The 25278-nt window shown below is 37.5% G+C and overlaps 3 protein-coding genes across 4 annotated transcripts in view; 1 reads left to right on the forward strand and 2 right to left on the reverse strand.

Moving 5' to 3' along the window:
* LOC119584345 (mutS protein homolog 5-like) overlaps nucleotides 1–1525 on the reverse strand; it is a 22801-nt gene extending 21276 nt beyond the window's left edge. The window contains exons 1-3 of the mRNA XM_037932906.1: nucleotides 1471–1525; nucleotides 938–1211; nucleotides 1–49 (exon numbers count right to left, since the gene is read on the reverse strand). The exon at nucleotides 1–49 is cut by the window's left edge and continues 156 nt beyond it. Of these exons, the coding sequence (XP_037788834.1) occupies nucleotides 1–49; nucleotides 938–1026 (138 nt within the window). The 5' untranslated portion in view covers nucleotides 1027–1211; nucleotides 1471–1525. The remainder of the gene's footprint in view (nucleotides 50–937; nucleotides 1212–1470) is intronic.
* LOC119584680 (vegetative cell wall protein gp1-like) lies at nucleotides 1129–2428 on the reverse strand. Its single transcript, XM_037933354.1, has 2 exons — nucleotides 1981–2428; nucleotides 1129–1211 (listed from the first exon to the last, which is right to left on the reverse strand). Exons 1-2 carry the CDS (start codon nucleotides 2426–2428, stop codon nucleotides 1129–1131), a joined length of 531 nt encoding a protein of 176 aa, XP_037789282.1.
* A 1860-nt stretch (nucleotides 2429–4288) lies between these two features.
* The window catches only part of LOC119584346 (tyrosine-protein kinase BAZ1B-like), a 29670-nt gene continuing 8680 nt past the window's right edge, over nucleotides 4289–25278 (forward strand). Inside the window, exons 1-22 of one of the 2 annotated variants that reach the window (XM_037932908.1) lie at nucleotides 4289–4470; nucleotides 10603–10778; nucleotides 11056–11152; nucleotides 11326–11658; nucleotides 12672–13401; nucleotides 13986–14135; nucleotides 14996–15112; nucleotides 16215–16334; nucleotides 16510–16725; nucleotides 16897–17040; nucleotides 17793–17909; nucleotides 18350–18545; nucleotides 19071–19215; nucleotides 19338–19539; nucleotides 20419–20550; nucleotides 21468–21577; nucleotides 21735–21854; nucleotides 22249–22396; nucleotides 22527–22656; nucleotides 23048–23184; nucleotides 23373–23552; nucleotides 25114–25271. In XM_037932908.1, coding sequence (XP_037788836.1) covers nucleotides 4358–4470; nucleotides 10603–10778; nucleotides 11056–11152; nucleotides 11326–11658; nucleotides 12672–13401; nucleotides 13986–14135; nucleotides 14996–15112; nucleotides 16215–16334; nucleotides 16510–16725; nucleotides 16897–17040; nucleotides 17793–17909; nucleotides 18350–18545; nucleotides 19071–19215; nucleotides 19338–19539; nucleotides 20419–20550; nucleotides 21468–21577; nucleotides 21735–21854; nucleotides 22249–22396; nucleotides 22527–22656; nucleotides 23048–23184; nucleotides 23373–23552; nucleotides 25114–25271 — 3971 coding nt within the window. In that variant the 5' untranslated portion in view covers nucleotides 4289–4357. Of the gene's footprint in view, nucleotides 4471–10602; nucleotides 10779–11055; nucleotides 11153–11325; nucleotides 11659–12671; nucleotides 13402–13985; nucleotides 14136–14995; nucleotides 15113–16214; nucleotides 16335–16509; nucleotides 16726–16896; nucleotides 17041–17792; nucleotides 17910–18349; nucleotides 18546–19070; nucleotides 19216–19337; nucleotides 19540–20418; nucleotides 20551–20867; nucleotides 21578–21734; nucleotides 21855–22248; nucleotides 22397–22526; nucleotides 22657–23047; nucleotides 23185–23372; nucleotides 23553–25113; nucleotides 25272–25278 lie in introns of both variants that reach the window. The other variant, XM_037932907.1, reaches the window with a different exon arrangement.

Below are 25278 nucleotides of genomic sequence, written 5' to 3' on the forward strand. Positions count from 1 at the left end.
GGACCTCCTGCCGTGGGCCGTCGGGGATTGCCCTGGGGCGTGTCTCTTCCTGTAGGGGGGGAGGGAGAGGAATCAAGGGGGAAGGAGTGTAGCGAGGGTGAAAGAGGAGAGAGGGGCATGAATGGGATAGAAAAAGGGGTCAATGACATGGTATGAATAGGCCTATATATACTGTTGCGATTATTGAACTAAAGAGCAATGGAACCTCGTCTTCTCATGACGCGTTAACGGAAACCCAGAACTCGAAACAACACATACACACCTCATCAAATAACGACGACTCTATAACAATAATAATAACAAAGAGAAAAAACTAAAACAAAGAAAAAAATCCCCGGCGTAAGAAGAAGAGCAGAGGAGAGTAACCACGCAGAATAATGATTGCCCAGATCAAGCTAATCAACGAATCACACGCCCAGTTATGGCAACGCGGCACCTGCAACCAACCGTGTGTATTTTGCCGGCGCTTCTCTCCTCCTCCTCCTCCTCCTCTTCTTTCTCTTTCTCTCGCTCTCGCCCTCGCCCTGACCTTCCACAAGGAAAATGATGATTAAGAAGTTATGGTTTTCCGTTATTTTTTATTCATTTATTTGTTTATCTATTTGCTTTTGATGAGTGTTGTATAGATATCGTTTCTGGTTGAGGGAAGATTCGCGTCGTTTGCTCTGTTGATGATTCATCAACCAAGATTTGCATGGATTTATTTTCTTGATAAAATCAGTCTGTACATAAGTCACACCAGACTATAGCAGTAGCCAATGACATGCGTCCGCTGAGAGGATCGCAATCAAATTACAATAATACGAATCTCGAGTGCAAAATGGATGTGAGTGAGGGTAAACCTTGCACGGCCCCGCCTCATGCCTCTCGCCGTCCCGTTCGTGTGACTCAGAAAGGAAGGAGAAGAAGAAAAAAAAAAATATGAAGCAACACAAACCTCGGCAGACCACGTGGTCCTCCGAAAACCCCCAGCCGATCGTCGTCCTTATTGCCCCCCGGGCGTAAGGGTGAGGTTCGTGCTTCCATCGCGTGGTTGTGGAGGCGGCATGGCGAGCGTTGAACTATTCTGGCCTCTATTCCCCGTGTTCATAGAGTCGACATTTCTCTCTCCCGACTGGCCTGGTTTCCTCAAGGAGTCCAGGAGGGTGGAGGACGAGGTGTGGAAGTAGGTGGAGTGTGAGGTGGAGAGACCAGGCGTGTTGGAGGACGAGCTGGGGGAAGACAGGAAGTAAACAGATCAATTTTCACGTGGTAAAACGTATCGGTTCAGTTACAAACCCAGCCGTATTATTTTGAGAAATGTTGTAGGCCATTTTTATAACATTTAGAAAAAAAGATTGACGTGGAAAGGAAATAAATTATAAAAAAGGCCAAAATCAATTATGTTCAGGAATACTCATATACATATTCACAACATCTACTCACTAAATACTCCAGTATTCACAGCACATACTCACACATTTGCATTACCTTCTCAGTCACACTTCACATCCACGCCACCAACACGCTCACACTCACAAATGCTTCCAACTTTATACATAGCCACTCACACAGACACAAAGGTTGTGCTTTCTCCTTATCAGTGACGGCCAGCTGCTCACACATTTGTAATAACACACTCATTCACTTACACTCAGTCACTCAAACTTACTCGAACTCATTCACTCACTCATTCACTCACACTCACACTCAGTTACTCACACTTACTCATTCGCTCACTCGCTCTTTCACTGACACTCACACTCAGTCACTCACACTCATTCACTCACTCTCAACTCATTCACTCATATTCAGTCATGCACTCACACACATTCACTCACACTCAATCACTCACTCACACTCACCCATTCAATCACGCCCTCAATCACTTACACCCGTGCACGCCCACCCACCTCGTACCCCGACGCGCCCACTGCCCCCCACTCAAGGCGGAGGCGGGGACGCTCCTCAGCACCCTAGCGAGACGCCCACCCAGCCCACCTTGCACTTCTACCGCGCCCACGCCCATCAGGGAGCTCGAACTGGACCCACCGGACCTGCCTGCCACGCCCATCCCTGTCACGCCCATGGATGTGTTGTTGGTTCCTTCGCTTCCGAAGACACTGGAGGCCGGCCTGTCCGCGATTGAGGGCGCGCTCTGTGGGCGCCTTGCAGGGTATGGGAGCGTGTGGGCGGGCGTGCCATGCCTGGGCGTGGTGCGGGCGGGCGTGGCGTAGGGAGGTAGGCCTAGATTGTGGGCGGGCGTGGTAGGAAAACGTATTGTGGGCGTCCTGTGCCTCGGCGTGTTGGGCACGGGCGTGATGTGGACGGCCGGAGTGTGGGCGAGGGCGGGACGAGTATCCATAATGGGCGCGTGGGCGGCGGGCGTCTGGTAGCCGGGGACGGGGATGGCTGGAGGCGCTGAGGGCGGCGGCGACGAAGGATCCATCTCCAGTTCTCGTCTGTGAGGATTTGAGTGAAAAGAGGGCGTGGGGGAGGGGGCTCTGTGTGTATGTGTGTGTGTGTGTGTGTGTGTGTGTGTGTGTGTGTGTGTGTGTGTGTGTGTGTGTGTGTGTGTGTGTGTGTGTGTGTGTGTGTGCACATGTATGTATATATACAAATAAATATGTAAGTAATCACAGATTAATGGATAATAATGATTAATGACAATTGATACATACACAAACATACAAATGTCTGTATGTAGGCCTATGCACATTGTATACCATATGTAAAAAATATTTCATTTGGATCTTTCATTCTCATAAGCATTTTCATGAAATTTTATCACTGCAAATTACATAATTCTACAGATTCATTATCAAATACTTTTTATGTGTCTATTTTCCTTGAAATAGATGATGATTCACAACACAATAAAAAAAAAAGAATGCAAATTATGTCAATATGTTTTCAAATTACTCATAAAAAGCGATGACATTTGGATATATGTTCTTTTTTTCAATATTTACGAATATTTTCTACTCAACAAGATATTAGTAATGAAAAAAAAACATGATGTAATATTTTCTTTTCTAATTATATGAATATTTTTTTTTCTGATAACTTATATTCCGGAGATACTTTCATTAATAAAATGCAGAAGATTTTAATGCTTTTATATGTATATATATTATTTAAAGGATTCACATTATCTTAAAATAAACTAGAACTTCAATTACTATAAAAACATTTAACCTCTACGACACACAAAAAAAAATTAAAAAATGAGACAAAATACCAATACCACTCGTTCTAAAAACCAACCTACTTAAGCAGTACTTCTCTATTTCTTAATTCCGCCTAGATAGAAGGGAGGGAATAAGAGAAAAAGGCTAAGAAACGAGAATAATCGAGGCGGGGAGAAGATGCGCGTTCCTCTCCCGTTGAGTGATCGGCGGACATGTTTTTTTTTTTTTCTCTCTATCTCTCTCTTTCTCTTTCTCTTGTTCTTTCTCTTTCTCTCTCTTTCTCTCTGTGCTGTTTTTTTTTTTGTTTTTGTTTTTTTGCGTTTTTTTATGTGATTTTTATTTGTGTGTGTGTTTTCTGTGCATTTTATTTTCTTATGTTTTGGTATATGTTTTGCTATTTGTTTTATTTATCTCTTTATGTATTCTGTTTTTGAAGTCCATGTTTGTTTGTTTTGTATGTGCCTTGCATATTTTGTTGATATATATATTTTTTTTCCCGTACATGTTCTGCCTATATTTTATATACCTTTTATATCCTAGCTCCTTTTTCATTCCTGCATATTTATTTTTGTGTCTAACCTTATCTTTTAATTTTCTGACTTATTTATTTATTGTTTTTTTTTTTTTTTTCAATATCCTTCTTCATTATTTTTGCTTTCTATTTTTTTTCTCATATTATTTTTTTTTTTTTTTTATTGTCTATCCTTTCCCACTTTTTTTTCTGGCGTTAATATATATTTCCTTTGATTTGTTGTTTTTCTTCAACTTTCATCAGACTCCCTAATTCCTATTTTTTCGTTATTCTTGGTTATTACATATCATTATCAACATTACTAATTTATTCATTATCATTGTTATTTATTTTCCAATTTCTATTCCCGCGCTATTTTCCCGCCAACCCCATTTGTTGATACTTTTCGTTGGTTCTCTCCCCCAAAACACCCACAAAAAAATCATCCCCTTTACAAACCCATTAATTCACCTCCCGTAAATAATAAAACACCAAAAATCGTAGCTAAAAATGAACAAAAAATGCGAACGTTAGGAGAAAAACCCGCAAATAGAAAGGCGCCCGGGAGTCTCAGGCAGCCCGTGGTTTCGAACGCCAGACGCAGTTTCCGAGAGACTCTCCTGAAGGAAATAATTTTTTTTTTTTTCGACCATTTCCAGCCCTTAAATCGGAGTCCATGCCCCTCCTGCAGGGTCAGCCGTTCAGGCTCATCAAGCCCCCCGAGCAAGCGGAGTCTGGCGGGGATCTGTTCGTGATACAGCACACGGGAGAGAAGTTTGTGTCGAAAAGGTGAAAAATTTCCCGCGAAAGGAACCCGGTCTCGTTTACGGTTTTATCCCGTGTCCTTTTCTCCCTCTTTTAGCGGCTGTTTCTCCCCTTTCTCCTCCGTTTCTGTGCTTATTCCGCCCTCCGGTCAGCTTGGCGAGGGCGTCACGTCGCCAGGAGAGGAGGAAAATGGGGGAAATTAAGGCTGGATTTGACGCGTCTTTTGAGAGTTAGGAATAAATTATCTTCTGAAGAAACAAGATGGAGATTTTATTGTCATTTTCCAGTCGTTTATTCCTTTGGGATTTTGCTCTGACGACGCGGCGCTTTCGGTGTCCTTCTCTCTTGCCCGTTTGTTCTGTATTTTTATATATTTTATTTTATATTTTCAGTTTTTCTCATTTGTATTTTTTTTTGTTTCATATCTTTTTTTTTATTCCTTTTTAGTTTTTGTTTTTGTTCTTTATTGTGTGTGTCTTCTTTTTTCTTTTATTCCCTTTTTTTATTTTCTAGGTTTCTCATTTCTCACTAGGTCTCTTATTTTTTATTTATTTCTTGTTTTCTAACAAGGTCTCATATATGTTTCTTCTCTTTCCCTCAATCCCTCTGTCTCTCTCTCTTCTCCCTCTCTTCTTTCTCTTCCTTTTCTCTTCCCTCTCTCCTCTCTTCTCTCTTCTCTCTCTACTCTCTTCACTCTCTCATCTCTTCTCCTCCCTCCTCTCTTTTCTCTCCTCTCTCTCTCTTCTCTCCTCTCTCTTCTCCCCCCCTCTCTCTCTCTCTCTCTCTCTCTCTCTCTCTCTCTCTCTCTATGATGCTAATAAAATTTTCAGAAAATATTTAAAAATAATAATCCTTTATTTTAATTAATTCGAGTTAGATTTTTTAATAGCTTTGTCCGTAATTTTATACTAGCTCTAGTTGCATTATTTATTTCATTTATTTTATTATGCTTTGTGTTTTAGCATGAAAACTTTTACCTTATTTAGAAATTTGTGTAATTGTACTTACTCCCTTTCCTGTTTCCTATTTTTCCGATAAAACTGGTTTATAATTTGTAAACTCTTCAGTCTGTGTAGTTGGTCGTGATTGTACAGAGATTTTATTTATTAGTATTACTAGATGGAAATGTAAGGGCACTTTTCATAAAGAGAGGCAGGATGTACACTCACTGGTATATGTATGAAATAATATAAAGCCTAGGAATAGTATTAAAAATGGTGAAAAGGGCTACATGGAGACTGAGTCCAGCCTTACTTCGCCTCGCAGCAAACGAACTTGCCATAGTGGTGTGTAGGTGTTAAATTACGATCAGTAAGTGTCACTTAAATAGGCACTGTACTGTTTACATATTTCTCTTTCAAATACGGGAAATGTGCAGTTGGGTGGGGGTTTGGGGTTGGAACACCCAGGTAAAGGATTTTCGTTCACACGGTGAAATTTTTTGGTTCCCAGTTTTTTGCTGGATTAATACGGGCTTAGTCTCAGAAGGGTGCAGACGCTTCATGAACTATTTCCAAAAAATTTTGTTCATTATACATATTAACCCTTTGCTGCCAGGTGGCATGTACATATATGCCATTGCATGCCTGGACTATATTAAGGATGGCATGTGCATACGTAACATGGTGTGCCAGTCTTGTTTTCTGGGGGTATGTATGGCCATGCTGCAAAAGCTATGGTGATGTTACGATCCCCCGGTAGTGGGCCTGCGCCACTATGAATATGACCCGTGTGAGAAGGCTTTCGTATCGGGAAATCACCCAATGGCATTGGGTTAATGTGGGTTTACCATTAGGAATAATATTTGAGCATCTTCACATTCCATAACATCAGCTGGAGGAATAGACATTTGACCCACGCCTGCTGTCATATTATAGTCTCAATACTAGGTACGATAAACATGTCATAGTGATCTTGGTTTTCATCTAGTATCCAGGGCCTATCGGCTTGCTCTTGTTTGAGAACATCAAAATCGCCATTACGTACAATGGTCGATTGGTGGCAAAAGTGCTTAGGATTCATTTGCTAGGCTTATTTAGATCTTTCCTGTTGACCTATTCCTTGAGTTTTGACGGTTTGGATCAGGGTGACGAGGACATTCAGTTATGAATTTGACTGAGGGTGGGGGATGGGAATGTTTCCAGCTGGGGGCTGGATGACAGGAACATCTTGCTGTAGGATGTTGCCAAAGTGGCAGGTGCAGGAGAGATCTCACCATGAGTGCACAAAGTTTTTGTAGGGAGATTTACTGAGGAGGCCTAGGGAAGGGGCTCTTGCATTATTTCCACCATTAAACAAGGGTGGATTGTACCATCTGTAAGCCTACCTGGGAGAGTGTACAGACACCTATTCCTGTATTACAGGAAATTTACAAAATATAAGAATTAAATACAAAAAAAGATAATGTTACTTCTTGTTACTCTTATTGCACAGAGTGCAATAGATCTGGAGAGAAGGATCATATAAAACCTGCTGAGTGAAAATTGTCTATTAGCATCTTGATAACAATATAAATGTTAATTATAGGTCTCAAAAAATGGCCAAACATGTTTGTGTTTTGTCATACACACGGGAGAGTCGTCAGTCAAGTAAGCCTAATGCCCAGGGTGCCTTGCCCAAATCTATTATGTTGAAGGAAAAAAGACCAATATTTATTGACATTTACAGATACAATACATTTACATCCTCAGAATAGGAACAGGGTACATATTTAGTGATGATTTTGTATGAGGCCATGCAAAGTCATATTGTTGGAGCTGTCCACATAGTTACACAGCAGCTTGTAGTCACTGTATTGTAGTAAAATCTCACATGCTTTTTATTTCAGGTTTCCGTTCAAATGTTACCCACCGAGTACTGATTTATACAATGTTTAAGTGGAATGATAAGATGGTTATTTCTTGTTTATAGTTGATTCCTCTGTGCTTTGGCATTTTAGGTAATCCAACTCTCCTCAGGCTCCACAGGTGCCAGATTAGTAAAGGCCAACTACAGAAGCTTTAATGTCACGTTTAGACGTGTGGGCAAGAAAGTTAGAATACAAATCTTTGCTTTTCCTAACCATTAGTATATCAGTTTATTATTTATTGCTCATTGGCTATATGGCTGAGAGTAAGTCTTTGCAAAGTCCTCAAATCTCCATCACTGATAGCACTATTAGCCATGGCCTTCTTGCCTATTGGCACTCTGGTAAAGACCATCAAATCTCCACTACTCGTACTCAAGTGAGAGCTTTTAAACCAACCCAGCAATTAATCTATCCAAAAGGAATGAGTCCAAGCTCTTATTTTGTCAGACTTAATGTAGGTGAGGCTTGTTGGTCTATATTGCACTGCAAAACAAGGTCTCAGTCACGATCAGGTTGGTCTCATATGCAGGCCTTCCATAAAACATCAAGTCAAGTTACAAGTGCATTTGCATATAACAAAGTAGAAATTCCCATTTTGAAAGCCACAGTGGGTATCTTGTAAATATTTACCCTGTTAATGTCCTTAAGAGAGATAGATTCCTTTTTTATGACACATCAATAAATAGGAAGATGTAAAGCTTTTAAAAAAATGAAGATTTTCTTGATGTGGTTGCAACTCAGGAGGCATAAACTTATTGATGTGAATAGTGCAGTTATTACTATCCAGCTGGTGACTGCTCACTTTCAAATCTCAATGTGATTTTGACTGTAACAGTGCAAACATGAAGGGAATAATGAAATGTGCACAGGCTACCCTTGGTGTGCTTTTGTTGACTGCGCATGTTGATTTGTACAAGTAATTATCTAATTTTTTATTGTCAAATTGTATTTATATTTCTTCATTGTTTATTTATTGGTTTGTATTATTTAGGCATCCCAGTTATGTTAGTTGCTGTTTACAAATGTTCTGATTTTCATATACAAAATCCTTTATCTTTTTGGTGGAGTAAAGCATATTGCAAATTCTTAGTCTAATTATTCTATAAAAAGTCCTAGATATAGTACCTGTGGAAAGTTTTAATGACCAGTGGGTGTGAATTTATGATAATGTACACATGTGAATTGCTGTCATAAAATGACAGGGTAATAAGGGCAGCAAGTACAAATCAGAAATTTTAGCTGAGAACATGGGTGAATTTTGCATTAATACCAATTTTATTTATTATTTTCTTAATTTTATTATTATTGCTCATTTTTTTAATTAATTGACTATTTTATTTTCATATGTTTTCCTCTTTTTTAATATAATTTGCTAATGGTCATGTAAAGTTACTCACAACATTAATTTTCAATTTTTCTGAAAAGCCTGTCTATCTGTTGTCGTTTACACACACACACACACACACACACACACACACACACACACACACACACACACACACACACACACACACACACACACACACACACACACACACACACACACACACACACACACACACACACACACAGAGTGAGAGTGAGAGTGTGTGTGTGTGTGTGTGTAAGGGGGGGAAATTGATAAAACTAATACTGTTTGAAATGGTCAAAGAATATTACATTCAAGTCATTATGGTAACAAAAGGCCTTTTTTAGTATGTTAGTAATTAAAAATAAAATTTTGTGAGATCTTGGGCTGTAGAATAGTAATTGGTCTTTGTAAAATCATGAAACCGTAGAACCACCTGTTTGTATTATTGATGATTGAGAAAGTTATGTAATATGCATTATTTACCCTCACTGTTGGTGCAGTACAAGTTTAGATACTTCTTATTGTTGTTGTTATTGTTAGACTATTGCTATTATTGTTATTATTTATACCTAAGTATATCTGTAATTTCACGAGAAACAAAATACATTACACAGTTTTTATAGTAATCAGTCTCTCCAGCATTGCACCATCTAATGTAATAAGTATACGATTATTCCATAGATATTATTGATGATTATTATAAGTACAAAAAGAATCACCTCACTTGGGATGAGGAGGTTTGATGTGTTTTAGAAAATTGTATAATCTTTGTCACACTCATCTTTGGAATACTTTACATTTTTTCTAAGAAAATGGAATCAGAAGTGCCATAGTAATACGAGTCGTGTTTCTCTTCTTATAGAATACATCTTTTAAGTAGGTATGGCATTTATAGGATTTCTGTTATCCATGGTTTTTCATTGTATTCTCAGTAAGAAAATTTATTCAAGAAGTCCACAGATTATCCCCCTCTCTCTGTTTCCCTTTCCCTCTTTCTTCCCCCCCCCCCCCCTCTCTCTTTCTCTCTCTCTCTCTCTCTCTCTCTTCTCTCTCTCTCTCTCTCTCTCTCTCTCTCTCTCTCTCTCTCTCTCTCTCTCTCTCTCTCTCTCTCTCTCTCTCTCTCTCTCTCTCTCCCTCTCCCTCTCCCTCTCCCTCCTTCCCTCCCCTCCCTCCCTCCTTCCCCCCTTCTCCTCTTCCCCTATGTGGAGAAGATTAGGAGTGAGTAGAACAAGTATTCAAAACTCTCAAGTATTTTCAAGGACATTGACCCACAGGTACAAAAAATTAATTGTCATGTTGTTTGGTAACTCATTCATGGGTTACCAGTTTGTGCCATTTCAGCATATTTTCTGTGAAAGGGTTACTCTTTATATGGCATTGGTTACTAGTGCATAAAAATAGAAAGATTTTTTAGATATTATTATTTATTATTATTATTATTATTATTATTATTATTATTATTATTATTGTCATCAGTTATGTATATGTAATCTGGTGTACATAATTTTTCAGTTATTTATAAACCATATTTTGCTTTTCTACATCCTGCATAATTAAAATGGAATTGCATGATTTAAAAAATCGGTTTCACATTTTTGTAGTTTATTACATTAATTTAAAAGGGCAGTTGGCAGTTGAAAAGGGCATGAAAAGAGAAAAAAAAATTACCAAATGATTTTGTAAATTGACTCACAAATATGATTTTAGGATGGTTTCTTCTCCTCCTCCTCCACTTCACTGTCACTTATTAAACAGATAAAATGAATCCTTATAATATATATATATATATATATATATATATATATATATATATTAAAACCTCTAAATCTTTTGCCTACTTAATAATAAAGTTGTACACAATTAGCTGATTGATGACAAAACACCTTAATTATGAGTATGATTATAAACTACAATACACTGTACTAGTTGCTGACAAAACCCATCTCTTTATCTGCAGTGACTATGAAGACAGACTGGCTTTATATAGTCAGAGTATCTGGACTTGCCAGTGCACAGGCAAATCTGGCCTCACACACCAAGAAGCATGGACCAGCGAGGCCAAAGTGCGAGTGCTCCTCAATGCGTCTTTCCCATCACCCCTCGTGAAACCCCTCCTTCAGATGATACACCACAGTAAGTGTCTTGGATCTCCGTTGTAGTTATGTGTAACGATGGTTTGTTGTTTGTCTTGAGAGTACTCACTTTCTCTCTCTCTCGCTTTTATTTGATATTATTTTATTTTCCTCTTTATTTGTGTGGGTGTGTACACACGATGAGCACTCTTTCATTGTTTGGTCTTTCTAATATGTTTAGCTTTATGAATTCCCAAATTTTAAAATTCTGTTACAATGAATGTTAATACAGGCCATGCTTTTAAGTTACTAAAGCATCATCCCCATATTTACTTCAGGTACTTTGCCTCTTGATCAACTGGTAGAGGCAACTTCCAGCCTTTGTTACTCTCGTTTCCATCAAGGAGAGGAGCTAACTCTTTTAGGGCCTCAGCCGTAAGTATTTCAGATACTTTTGTTAAATGATAGTTCTCTTCTCTGTTCCTCTTAAGTTTTGTTCATTACTTTTATGAATTAAAAAATATGATATACATAAATGTTTGTTTGTGCATTCTCATGTTTCTTTGTGGATGTGGTTTGTTAAAGCAATGTATTTTTTATTTTCTTAGAGTACAAGTACGTGTGACAGGGTCAAAGGAAGCTCCTGTACAAATTAAAACAGAAAATGGTGCTGCTGAGGATGAACACACAACAAAGGAGGCCCTCAAGACTCCTACACCTGCCACCCCCAAAGTTGCAAATGGATGCACACCACCAGAAAATGAAAATTCAGTTGTTAATGGCACAGGAAATGGGGTGACAGAGGGTGAAGAGACCAGCCCAAGCAGTGGAAAGGGAAAGGAGGACGCGGCTGGAAAGAAGAAACTGTTGCCATTGCTTTATGATGTTTCCGTCATTGGGGAAGACAGGAACATCTTAGACGTTCCTGCGAAAGATCTGCAGTGAGTTCTCCTTTTGATACTTAGATCTCTTAAATAAATTAAAAGATAATGGAACATCTGTATAAGGAAGAGCATATCAAATGTTTTGAGTTCATAGATATCCTGAGTAAATAAACAAAAAATATACATATATAACATGGTCTATATATGAAATGTTTTGAATTCATAACACATTTGATATGTAGTATCATAAAAGCAGGGAAGAGACAAATATCTTCTGGCAAACCTAAACTAGATTTTCAAACAACTACAATTTTATGGTTAGCAAGTGTCAGCATTAATTTTACTACCTGATGTAGATAAGGCGGATGTACAAATGCACAGCTGCCAGAATGCAATAAGTCTATAGAGCCTTTTTGTCAGAAACTAATACTCATGCCTTATAATATGACTGCTAGTAAGAAGACACAAAATGCAGTGGCAGCTTGTGCTATTATTCACAAGTATGTAATGAGGATGATCTGACAACCTCCTAGTAGATCTATTATGCCATTCTTCTAGAGTATTGTTTGTTCTTAGTAAGCCATTATCTGTGTTGATGCACTCCTCTTGTTTGCATCAACAGGTAGCATTAGCTAGGCCCAATAAACTTGTACTTGTGTGTAGATTTTGATGATGTGTCATATGGACTCTGCTGTAGTTGCAGTCTGCTCCTTCAAAGCTGACAGTATCTGCTTTAGTGGTATAAATATTTGAGTTACAGTATCTTTACATTTGCATTAAATCATACCTTCCTGGGTGTGTTGTAGTGGCAGTTGTATATGATGTTTCATGCAGAGTGATGGATCATCACTCACAGCTCATATAATTACACAATAATTGAGGGATGTAGAAACTTTGTTATTTTTGAATTAAGGGTAAGATGTTAATAATAGAAGATTACGTAAAAGGGAAGGTAAAGCATCTGCAACACCTGTGAACCTAATGTTAGACCATGATGAGGTAAACTGCATTATGCAATATTCTCCATTTGTTAATTACATTTTTCACATTACTTCATTTTCTTCCAACAGGCGAACATACAAAATTCCTCCCAAAGAACATTTTCGTCTCTTCATAAGAGCCAATGCCATCAGACAACGGTCGAGCTGTTACACCCCTTGGAACGTGACAGACGAACTTGTAAAACAGTACAGTATCCAGGGTAAGTTGGCCTCCATATTCACACAGCCAAGAATGGGTGCTGTCACCAAGAAGAGAAAGTTGGAAGGCCAGGGTGAAGAGAAGGTGAAAAAGCCAAAGTCGGAGAAAACAGAGGAAACGGTGAAAAAGCCTAAGCCCAAGACAGACAAGGAAGCAACTAAAAAAGTGAAGCGTGACCCCGATGCACCCAGACGTAAACCTGGCCCTAAGCCAGGGTCAAAGCGGACTCCAAAGGTGTCACCCAAGGTGTCACCTAAAGCAGAAAACCCTGTGAAAACTCCCCCCAAATTACAAACCCCAGTAAAATTGGAGTCAAGTGACAGTGATGATGATGTGTCCCTTGCAGTGCTTGCAAGTCGTTCACCAAAGATGAAAAACGGTAACACAGAATCTCCGAAATCCAGTACACCTCCAGAACAAAAGACGCCCCCAGGCATTGTGCCCCTGGTCAAGAGTGAGAAGAGAGAAGTACCTGAAGAAGGCAAGGAAAATGCCAAGAAGATGAAGCAAGCAACTCTGTTCGACATGAAGACGCCAAGGAAAGTGGGTGCCAAATCCCCAGGTTCTAAAGCAACCCCAAGAAGATCACCTCAAAAGAGAGTAAGTGTGCAGGCATTTAAACCTAGAGCTTGGCAGAATTTTGTTATATTGGTGTTGATATATATATACATATATATGTACATATACACATGTATACATAAATATGCATATATATATATATATATATATATATATATATATATATATATATATATATATATATATATATAAACATAAACACAAACACAGTAACGTGTACACAAAGATGAAAAGGGCAACAGCCACAGTAGAAAATACGTTACGGTTTAGTTTCATTTTCTTCTGTGGCTGTTTCCTTTTTCATATATATATATTATATATATATATATATATATATATATATATATATATATATAATATATATATATATATATAATATATATATATATATAACTATTTATGTATATATATTTGTACATATATATATATATATATATATATATATATATATATATATATATATATATATATATATATATATATATATATATATATAAAGAACTTTCTATCTTTTCCTTTCCTCCTTTTAGTTTCTCTTCCTCTTTTAAACAAGGCATAAATATTTATCATAGTATCTTTTTAATGTGTTTCTCTGTCACCTTCAGGAAATAACAGCAGAATCTGTTATGCGCTTACCTCTAATGAAGAAAATGGTGAGTGACTACAAACATTACAAAGGAGTGCAAGGAGGAGGGCGCAAACTAGTCTACACCATGGATCAGGTGCTGAAGAAACTCTCCATCCAGCAAGTAGAGGTGTGTGTCTGCATAGTGTTTACATTTAATCTCTTAAAATAGTAAATCCTTTAGCTTAACTGTCCCTCCCCTCAGCTGCAGAAAAAGGCCAGAGTTTTCAAGTTTTACATCGGCAAATTTTGGATCACGACATCAGAAATTGTTGTATTTTCATATGGTGAAATTACTACAAATATTTGGGATACATTATACAATGTCAGAATTGCTACTTCATGCACAAAACATACCATTCACTATATTAGAGGAGGGCCTATGAAGAGAAACAGGACTTTAGAACATATATTAGATATAGTAGCAGGCACTAAATATATCCCATTGATAATAAAAAGCAAAATGCCTGCCAGATAATGACAGGCAGGAGTTCAGGAGTTACAGAGAATTGAATAGAAATTTGTTTATGATTTATATATATATATATATATATATATATATATATATATATATATATATATATATATATATATATATATATATATATATATATAAATTTTTCTTCTTCTTTTTTTTCTTTTTTTCTTTTCTTTTCTTTTCTTTTCTTTTTTCTTTTCTTTTCTTTTCTTTTCTTTTCTTTTCTTTTCTTTTTCTCTTTCCTTTCCTTTCTTCTTTTCTTTCCTTTCCTTTCCTTTCCTTTCCTTTCCTTTCTTTCCTTTCCTTTCCTTCCTCTTCTTCCCTTCCTTCCTTCCTTCCTTCCCTTCCTTCCCTTCCCTTCCCTTCCCTTCCCTTCCCTTCCCTTCCCTTCCCTTCCCTTCCCCTTCTGAGCTTGTAATATATTTATTATACTTTAGAATACTTGAAATTGATGAAAACTATGTTCAGTCATTATTGTTACTTTGATAAATCTGATCATTGGTGTTTAACAGGTAATCCCTGATGAGAGTATAAGAAATGATCTGATGAAGAGACATGAGCGCATCATTGAAAAACGTATTTTAACCAAGATGGCACCAGAGGAGAGAGAGGAATATCTAAAGCAAAAGGTAATCTAATTTTGACTTATTTTTAATGTTCTTTTCATATTATCCCTTTGAATGCAAGTGTTTCGCTGACTGCTCAAGGCCCAAAATCCAAGCATTAGGCATACTTGAGTTGGCCACTCTGAAGGGTGGCTTATTCTTTTGTGGTGACAATGCTCCCCTTTGCAATGCTTTTGCAGTGCAAAAGCATTTTTTAGCTTTTCCATTTTTCATCTTTATATTTGTCATTTGATATGCTGTATTTGGTTGGTAATAGAATTGTTCCTTGCACTGACTCCATATCGTCTTTCTAGGTAGTCCATAGCTTAGTGCAATAATGTTAACAAGAAGTAACTGGTTTTGTAATAGTGCAGGAATAGGATCCTTAACACAGAAATAGTGTCTTCCCTGGAGCCAGCACTCTTCCAGTCATGGCTCGTGGATGGTACATTCCACACTTGTTCATTAATTGAAATAATGCAAGAGCTCCTTCCTAAATACCCTAATCACCCTCCAAGAGCTTTTTAAATTCAGAGAAAGTCGTGCCTTTCACCCCGGCTTTCAGCCAAAATTCTCATAATGCCTTGTTCCTGTCGCCCAGCCCTCAGCTACTCTTTTCCATAACAGTATGTTGACGTTGGCTGCTCCTTAATCCAATTTTTTTCCTGAAGTGATCGTCACAGGATTACACCTTTATGGCATTATTGAGGTTGTGTTGGGTATTATGTTATTGTTATTACCATGTTTTCAGTTGGAATTTTGTGTATTAAAAATCAATTAATTTAATTTAGTTAAAGCTTTTGTTTCCCTTTAATTATGAGTAGGAAAGTTTCCGTTGCATTGAAGTTTTATGATGTTTCTGCTTCCTTTTTTTTTTTTCACCTCATTAATCATTATAAATGTATGAATTACAAGTAAAGTACAAAGAAATTACATAAATTTAAACAAATCAAGAATAAAACAGATGGTGCAATATGAACAGTACACATGGCTTTGAACTTGATATCATGAATACAGTATTAACACCCTTTTTATTTTTCTTTCTTTCTTTCTTTTTAGTCATAATACTTTAGTGCATCTTAAAGCTGTTTTCTTTATATATAAAAGAATCTAATAATTCCCCCAGGCCAGGGAAGTGGCTGAAAAGCGCATCCAGACCAAGCGAGAGTTGAAACGCAAGATTGAGGACAAGATTCTCACTGACACTAAACCGCTTCCTCAGCCAAAGCTCGTCTCCACCCCAGAGGTCAGCTTCTGAATCTAAAACTTTTAAATTACTCTTTAGATTTGTGTATGTATATAGCATTTGAGTGAAGATAGAGAGAGAGAGAGCATGATGAAATTATTATTGCAATTAATATGTTCTTTTGTGCTATGAATACTATAAATAATATTTTCTTATTTTTTCTCTTCTAAAACAGGAAATTCCAAACTCACTCTTTGGGGATGTGGCTATGATTGTGGAGTTTATCGATTGCTATAGGGAAATACTTGTACCTGAGAAGAAGATGAGTATTACATGTAGCAAGCTCTTACAAGCACTTTCTGCAGGAACAAAGGGTTACAAGATTATTGCAGAAGTGATAAGCCTTCTGCTGCATGTAATTCTTGATGATGAGAGATTTGGGGAGAGAAAGGTAGGTCCTACTCATCAGCACATTTATTAATTAGGATAATGTAAGTTCAGTAATAGTGTTACTCTTGCTACATGTACCAAGGTATCCTTTTGAGTGAAAATTGTGTAGTTGTTTTGTTCTTCTTTGTCTTCTTTTCTCCTTGTAAATCATGCATTGTCTTTTCATTTTCAGGAACTAGGTGTTAAGATCAAAGACCTGACCATTCATTACCAAACAGCCATCGAGCTTGCACGACTCTGCCTTCGTAAAAAGGAGACCTCAGATGCTGTCAGTCAGCATTCTGATGATGACATGGGAGAGGAGCAGAATGAGCTGGTAAATTTCAATTTGGTATTTTCTGCTTGTTAGGCAAAAGTACAAGAAATTTTTGAATCATTAGCTTTGAAAATTATTGGTATTCTTTATGAATAATTACTTTATAAATCATTTCTATTTTATAAATATTTAACAAATAATGTATTCAAGTAATAGGTTATACATGTCAGATAAGCTGTCCATATTCATAAAAGACCTTAATCTTGATAATCAGTCTGAAGAATTCAAATGCCAAACAATCAACTTGGGCTTTTAGAAATACCACACAACAGCTGTTTTGGCACCAAACATGATTTTCATTGATCAGTCAATCTTAAATATATGACAAAAGCTGTAATGCATATCTTAACAGAGGTCTATGCTAGGACAGATGTAAAGGTGTTTAAACATTTAAGATGACACAAGTTGTATTCTTTACTGCATTGGTGAGCACCTCCAGGAGCAAGATTCATTTAGATTTCAGCATATAAGAGTTCTTTATTTGTTTCTGTATCAGTCAAGATTAGAATGACAGCAAGTATATATTATAACATAATGATAAGAAAATTTACGTCTTGCATATATAAACAATAGATTATAACTCTTGTTGTGTGTGCGTGTGTGTGTGCATGTTTTGCATATTCGTGGCACATGTATGTATTTTTGTATGTATGTATGTATATATATATGTATATAGATAAGATAAATAATTTGCTTTTACCTGTGTACACAATTCTTTGTTTCCTGAGATGTCTTTCTAATTTGAATTTCAGTCTGATGGCTTGCTGGAGAAACTTGAGTCCTGTGAGCTGTATGAACTCCAAACAGAAGACATTATTATAGTACTGAAAGCTTTGTGTCATCATGCCATGGCTTCATATGCAGCAATTGTGAGTATCATGTTTGTCTGGTTGTATCAATGTTAGCAAGTTTACCTGTTGGTCATTTCATTGCAGTTATGATATAAGACAAGCAATATGTGTGATATATTTTTATAACTTCACATACATATGCAAAGTAATCTCTCTCTCTCTCTCTCTCTCTCTCTCTCTCTCTCTCTCTCTCTCTCTCTCTCTCTCTCTCTCTCTCTCTCTCTCTATATATATATATATATATATATATATATATATATATATATATATATATATATATATATATATATATATATATATATATATATATATATATATATATATATATACATATATATATATACATATATACATATATACATATATATATATATATACTACAAAATATATATACATATATACTACAAAATTTACATATAAACCTGCTAAGAATGAATCTATTTTACTTTAATAATTAGGAACATGTGGAAGAATTGGAAGAGAAAGTGTACTCTCTCTACAAGGAGCGTGCACAGATAAAGAAACAAACATTGAAAGAGGAGATGGAAAAGAAGAAGCAGAAGAAGGAGGAACGCATAAAGAAAAAAACTGATAAAACAACCATTACCAAAAAGTCCCCGGGCCGTCCCAAAGGCTATAGCCCTAAAAAGAAAGGTATGTTGGAGGAATCTTCACTTCTCTCTTTCTCTTCTCTCTCTCTCTCTCTCTCTCTCTCTCTCTCTCTCTCTCTCTCTCCTCTCTCTCTCTTCTCTCTCTCTCTTCTCTCTCTCTTTCTCTCTCTCTTTTCTTCTCTCTCTCTCTCTCTTTTCTCTCTCTCTCTCTCTCTCCTCTCTCTCTCTCTCCTCTCTCTCTCTCTTCTCTCTCTCTCTTCTCTCCTCTCTCTCTTTCTTCTATCTTCATTCTCTCTCTCTCTCTCTCTTCTCTCTCTTCTCTTTCTCTCTTCTCTTCTCTCTTTCTCTCTTTCTCTCTTCTTCTCTCTCTCTTCTTCCTCTCTCTCTTCTCTCTCCTCTTCTCTCTCTTCCTCTCTTCATTCTCTCTCTCTTTCTCTCTCTCTCTCTCTCTCTCTCTCTCTCTCTCTCTCTGTCCTTCATCCTCTCCCTTTTCTTTAATTTTTTAAATGATATTGTGAAAACAAATTTTGTACCTGCTTTTTATTGTAACTCATTTGTCCTCCTTTAGCCGTCACACTGGATTCCTTCTATGGGAAGAAAGAGGAAGAAGAGGAGAGTGGACCAGACATGATATCTAGGGTCAAGAACAGGCGACTGACTGCTGAGGAGTCCAGAAAGGAGAAGGAGCTTTTGAAGCAGCAGGAACGTGAACAGTAAGTCTTTCTACTTTTAAATCTTTTCTTTTCTTTTCTTACTGTTTGAATATATTGCGGTGTATCATTTGCTTTTAGAAGTCTTATTATTTGTTATTTTTTTTTTATCATTATTATTGCAGGTTAATGAAGGAAGAAGAGGAAAGGAAACGAGAGATGGTTGTCCTGGAGTATGAGAAAGTGCTGAATCAGAAGGAGTGTCTGATCCGCTTGCAGCCCTTGGGGGTGGATCGAAATCACGACCGATATTGGATCTTCAAATCCATGCCAGGCCTCTTCATTGAGAAGGGCTGGGTGGACTCCAACACCACGTATTGTACAAAGGTAAATCATATTTTATTTTTTCCTATTATTGTTCTGTGTATATATATAGAGAGGGGCGAGGATTGATGTACATTTGTTTGTGTGTGTACCCTCCCTATCTTTTCTTGTATCCTCTCTAACCTTTTTCTTTTTCATTCTTACTTTCTTCCCTCTGTCGATTTCTTTCTTGTTCTTATCTTTCTCCTTTACTTTCACCCTCATCCCTATTTTCCCTCTATCCTTGCCTATTAAATATATCTAATATCAAAGAACATATTCTAGGTTGCATATACTAGAATGCAAGTGATATGTTTGCTGACCTGCAATAAATTTCTGCTCTTAAAAATTGATGTTTTATTGAGCACTTAGCTGATTGCAACAAAAACAATACCATGAAGCTCTGAAGATCATGTTAGCATAAAAATGGCAGTTGTGTGCAGAAATTGATTTACAAAGATAGATCAAAGATAAATGTAATGGTTGCCAACATTTGTGGAAAATATCTCCTTTTTATAACTAACACACTTAAAAACTTGAAATTGGTATCAGCAGCTACATTTCTGTTAAAACTGACTCCATAAATGATTTTTTTTTTTCCCTTCTTCTTCTTCTTCTTCTTCTTCTTCTTCTTCTTCATGTCAAGTGAATGTTATATTGATACAAATTTTCAGTGTCATCCATGCAGTTGTCTGGCAACAGCATGAGTCACATTATTAAGAATGTATCATTGGTCTAGGTCTGGTGTGTGCTTTGTGTGCAACCTAGAATATTTGTTATTCTATGTAAAACTAGAAATTGTAAAAAAAAAAAAAAAAAAAAAAAAAAAAAAAAAAAAAAAAAAAAAAAAAATCACATATATTTGTTATTTATCCTTCACATATTTCCCTCCTCTTGTTCCAGCCCAAATCCCCAGTAAAGGGAACAGCCAGCTCGCCCTCCAAAATGATGATCAAGCAGGAGTCTGAGTCGGATTCAGACGACAAGCCTCTCTCAGCCATAAAGGAGGAATTAGCCACTACACCGCAGAAAAAGGTAAAAAAACAATCTCCTCTTATGTGGAGGTCTTTTGGGTTGAGCCATTGTACCTGAATGAATTTTCAAGGTAGTGATTGATTTGTTTTGATTTGCTTATATAGTTTTTGTGTTGTATTTTAACTTATTGGTGCTGTGATATTATTGGCTTTTGTTTTCTCCTTAGCTTTTTTTTTTTTTTTTTTTTTTCCTTTTTCCTTCTTCTCTCTTTGTTCTTATTTTGATTACTATCATATGTCTGAATATATGTTTCCAAAGATTATTCAATATTGTCCTGAATTATGGTTTTAATTGTTAACAATCCTGATTATGCGCAGGTTAGCAGTACAGGACGTCCCCGGGGCAGGCCCAGACTGAACAAGCCCACTGGTTTTATTGCTAACAGTCCAAATAATGCACAGGTTGGCAGTGCAGCACGTCCTAGGGGAAGGCCGAAAAAGATCAAGCCTTCTGATTTGAATGTTAACAGTCCAAATGCTGAACAGGGTAGCTCTGTGGGAATGCCTGTCAGACCCAATGCCGAACAGGGTAGCTGTGCTGGAACAACTGTCCAACCAAGCAATGAGCAGGGTAGCGGTGCGGTAACGACTGTCAAAGCAAGTGCTGAGCAGGGTAACTGTATGGGAACCCCCGTCAAGCCAAGTGATGAGCAGAGTAGCGGTGCAGGAATGTCTGCTGACCTGACCCCCAAAGTTGAGCCCACTGATTTGGTGCTGAGTGTTAGCAGTCCCAGTAGAACTCCTCTGAGAGGTACAGGACGTCCCCGGGGAAGGCCTAGAAAGATCAAACCCTGTGATTTGACAATGGGTGCTAACAGTCCCGTTAGTACACCTGTTAGAGGTACTGGACGTCCCCGGGGAAGGCCCAGACTGAACAAGCCCACTGGTTTTAATGCTAACAATCCTAATTACGCGCAGGTTAGCAGTACGGCAAGTCCCCGGGGAAGGCCCAGACTGGTCAAACCACCAGATGATGATGAGGATGACACATTCCCTTCAGTTGGACAGAATATGTGGTTCCATTACGAGTAAGTGGCACCTGATTTGAATTCTTATTTTGATGCAGATTTTAGGTAAAGTCATATGTTTCCTTCTGAAAGGTTTGTAAACAAGCTGATGTAAGAATTCTTGAGCATCTAGTAGGACATTGTATTACACTTACTGATTTTTATATTTATTTTGCAGTTCTTTAGAAGAAGTGGACAAACTCTTGGAAGCCTTGGCAGAGAAAGGTGCTCGAGAAGCTCCTCTGAAGACATCCATTTTAAACCACAGAAAACATTTAGAAGAATCTATAGCAAAACCGTAAGTATTGTCACAGTTGTAAAATTTTTCTATATGTTATTTTTCGAGCATATGTGCATCATAAAAAGATAAAAGGAAAAAGGAAAAGTTTCAGTACTTAATGTGAGTGATATCCATGTAGCTTCTGCTTCATAGTTTGGATCTTCATAGTAAAATTAAATATCACTGATGAATTCATGTCGACAATCCTACAAAACAATAAGACGTAGTTTATACTTCTCAAAAAAAAAATTTTTAACTTGGTAGAAATAGCACAGTAATCTTGAAAGAAGATATGGCAGTTTCCCCCTTCTTTTTCACAATTTTTGTCTATTGTCAAGATAAGTGTTCTTGTACTGATTTAAGCATATTCTGAGTGAACCTAATTGTTGGTTTTCCTCTGGTATTTTCACAGAAAAGAAACCCTAGACGAACTTGAGGATGGTGCCAAACAGCTGATGGAGTCCCTGAGGGAAGACATCATTCAGATTGAGCGGGAGCTGACAGAAGGTTGGCTTGGGTCTGTGCCCGACTTCGAAGAGTGGGAGAAAAAGGCCCAAGAAGTGAGTTTGGAAAAAGAAAAAATATTTATATGTTTACATATTATGCTCTTTGCCCCCATTTTGCTACAAGGATCTGGTATCTCTACACTGCAATTGAAACTTGATAATCAGAATTTTTATCTTTTGAAAGGCATCAACACAACAGGAGTTATCTGAGTGTTTGGTGGAGGTCCAGCGCCACATACAGTTCAAGTATCTGAAGGGAATCATGGCCCCAATTAAGAAGCCCATGCCTTCAGAAAATCCAGAATTACCCACAGGTATAGTGGTTTATAAGCCAATTTTCCTGGTTTCTGTTTCTTGAGAGGGGTGAGGCAGAGGATGGAAAGAAGGGAGAGAGGTGGACAGACAGGAAGGGATGGGGAGAGGAAGGAAGAAAGAGAGGGATGCAAGGGGAGGGGGTGAGGAAGTAAAGAATAAAAGGAGAGAAGAGGGGATGAGAGACAAGACTGGTAGACACAGGAAGGAAGGGGTTGGAGAGAAAGAGGGATGCAGGGAGGAAAGACAGAGGAAATAAATGACGGAAGAAAGAGATAGACTGATGAATAAGTTTCTTTTCTGGATGGCTGTATTATTAGGTATTCATTAATATGAATAGTATGTTTGTCTTTGTTCTTTGGTAGAATTGTTGAAACACTTCTTCATCAACAGAATATGAGGAGTTGGAGAATCCTGCAGTTCAACAATGGAGAGATTCAGTAATGAACAGCCAAACCCTGTCCCGGTTACACCTGCTTGTGAGCATGTTTGATTCATGCATAAAGTGGGAGAAATCCATAGCCACAAAGGTCAGTTACGGGAAGAGATGTTTTGTTGTTGTGAATTGAAATTGTGATATTTTTGTATTAAACTTTGTGTTTGTATATGTATGTTCTTATAATTATAGATGGCCATTTTATGTAGAATTATTTAGTCATGCTCCTATATCTGTATTTCTGTATACAAAAAGGTCCTAATAATTTGTGTAACATTACAGAAATGCAAAGTGTGTCGTCATCAAGACACAAGTATACCACTTGCCATCTGTGACCAATGTGAAGGTAGTTACCACTGGAACTGTATGCGTCCACAACTGCGTGAGACACCACCTGAACCTTGGCTGTGTCCTGCTTGCCAGCCGAAAAAGAATAACAGAGTTAACAGAGAGAGAAGTAAAGTAAGTTTAATACATATTTGTAATCTTGTTTTATGAGAAATTGTTCTTTGCAGTAGAGTGATTGATACAAGAGCCAGTATCAGCAGTATTGTTTGTTAAGATATGTAGATTTCTGTTGATGTGTTAGGAGGAGGGTTACAATAATCCATCACTCCAGATGAAAATGATGTGTACTGTATTTTGGCATTGGACAAAACTGTGTAGCTAGCTGTTCTGGCCACCATACCAGGGCTTTAATAGTCAACGATAAGATGTATGAGTTATGTCTTGTTACTCAATTTCACTCCAAGCATTGTATGTCACATAAACAAGGAAAACCAACACATGGCTGGTTACTCTGGGATTCTGATTACACTGCAGCTAATTCTACAAGGGTTGGTGGTTTGTTGGGGTAATCCTCAATGTTGTAATTAGTGACCTTGACTTTGTACATACACATGACTGAACAAAAAACATGGAAGAAAATGAAAGGAGAAAGGGTGGTGGGGAACAGGTGTACATTTACCCAAGCAATCTGGGTGAAATTTTATCAGGAGTGTTGATCCTAAACATTGTGTGCATTCTCTGGGTCATTTCTAGGTTTAACCCTTTTCTGACGGGTAGTATTCATAGTGGCCCAGGCCTCGCTGCCGGGGGCTTATATCGTCGCCCGATCATGTGCGACCACTCATGCCAAATACCAGCATCCCATGCCGTTTCTTCGTAATACTACAAAGATATGTTGTATTTTCAGTTTTCATTATTTTTTCAAGTCTCTACTTGCCAAACTTCCTGATAAATTGAGACTGAAGGGTATTTTTGTTGTTATATAGACTCCATAATTGATCATTATTCGGTCTATAGTCCGAATAAAATAAGCAGTGTGCGGCATCATGGAGTTGAAATCGTCTCTTTTCTTCTTCTTCTTCTTCTTTCTTTCTTTCTTTCTTTCTTTCTTTCTTTCTTTCTTGTTTATGTTCTTGTTCTTGTTGATGATGTTGCTGTTGCTGTTGTTGCTGCATGGTAAAAATGAGAGTGTTAAAACCGACTTAATCACACTTTGACTGGCAGAAAAATAATCTTTTGCCGTGATTGTAACAAGAAAAAACTCATGGCATGTCCATACATACTCTATGGCATGTGCGTACGTGCCCCCGGCAGATGGTCCCGCCATGCCATGGCATGTGCATACATGCCACCCGTCGGCAATGGGTTAATATCACAAAAAAGAAGAAGAAAAAACAAACAATGGACAACAACGAAAATTTTTAAAGCCAAATATAAGCTAACAAAAAAAACTAAAATATAAGAGAAAAAGATGTATATATGCTTTGATAGATGTTAAGCATTATTCAGGATGTAAAGTCTTGTCATCAACTGCAGCCCAGGCAATGGAAGGAAAATCTTTTAAAAAGATAAGATGTCATTCTCTTAATTTTTTTAATGACATTATATGATTTAGTTGTTTGGAATGGGATAAGTTCAAAGAAACATTATTTTACAAACTGCACACAACTGCATATCTTAAGTCATATCTTAAAGTAATAGTTGGGTAAATTAATAAACACTTTAATCTTTCCAGGCTGGACAAGGAGAAGAGGAACCTGAAGTCCGAGGTGAAATTAAGCAGGAGAAGATTTGCAGAGTATGTGAGCGTGGCCTGGGCCTCATCTTTTGCAGCAAGTGTCCTGCTGCTTACCATTCAGAGTGTCATGACCCACCCCTCCAGACACGAGCCAGGTGAGAT

This window comes from Penaeus monodon, chromosome 18, assembly GCF_015228065.2.
Source record: "Penaeus monodon isolate SGIC_2016 chromosome 18, NSTDA_Pmon_1, whole genome shotgun sequence".
NCBI classification, from domain to species: domain Eukaryota; kingdom Metazoa; phylum Arthropoda; class Malacostraca; order Decapoda; family Penaeidae; genus Penaeus; species Penaeus monodon.

Coding starts and splice junctions, on each gene's coding strand:
- LOC119584680 (XM_037933354.1), bottom strand. CDS start 2,428: ATGGATCCTTCGTCGCCGCCGCCCTCAGCGCCTCCAGCCATCCCCGTC. Junction 1,212..1,980: donor GGGCGCGGTAGAAGTGCAAG/GTGGGCTGGGTG, acceptor GTCTTCCCCCAG/CTCGTCCTCCAACACGCCTG.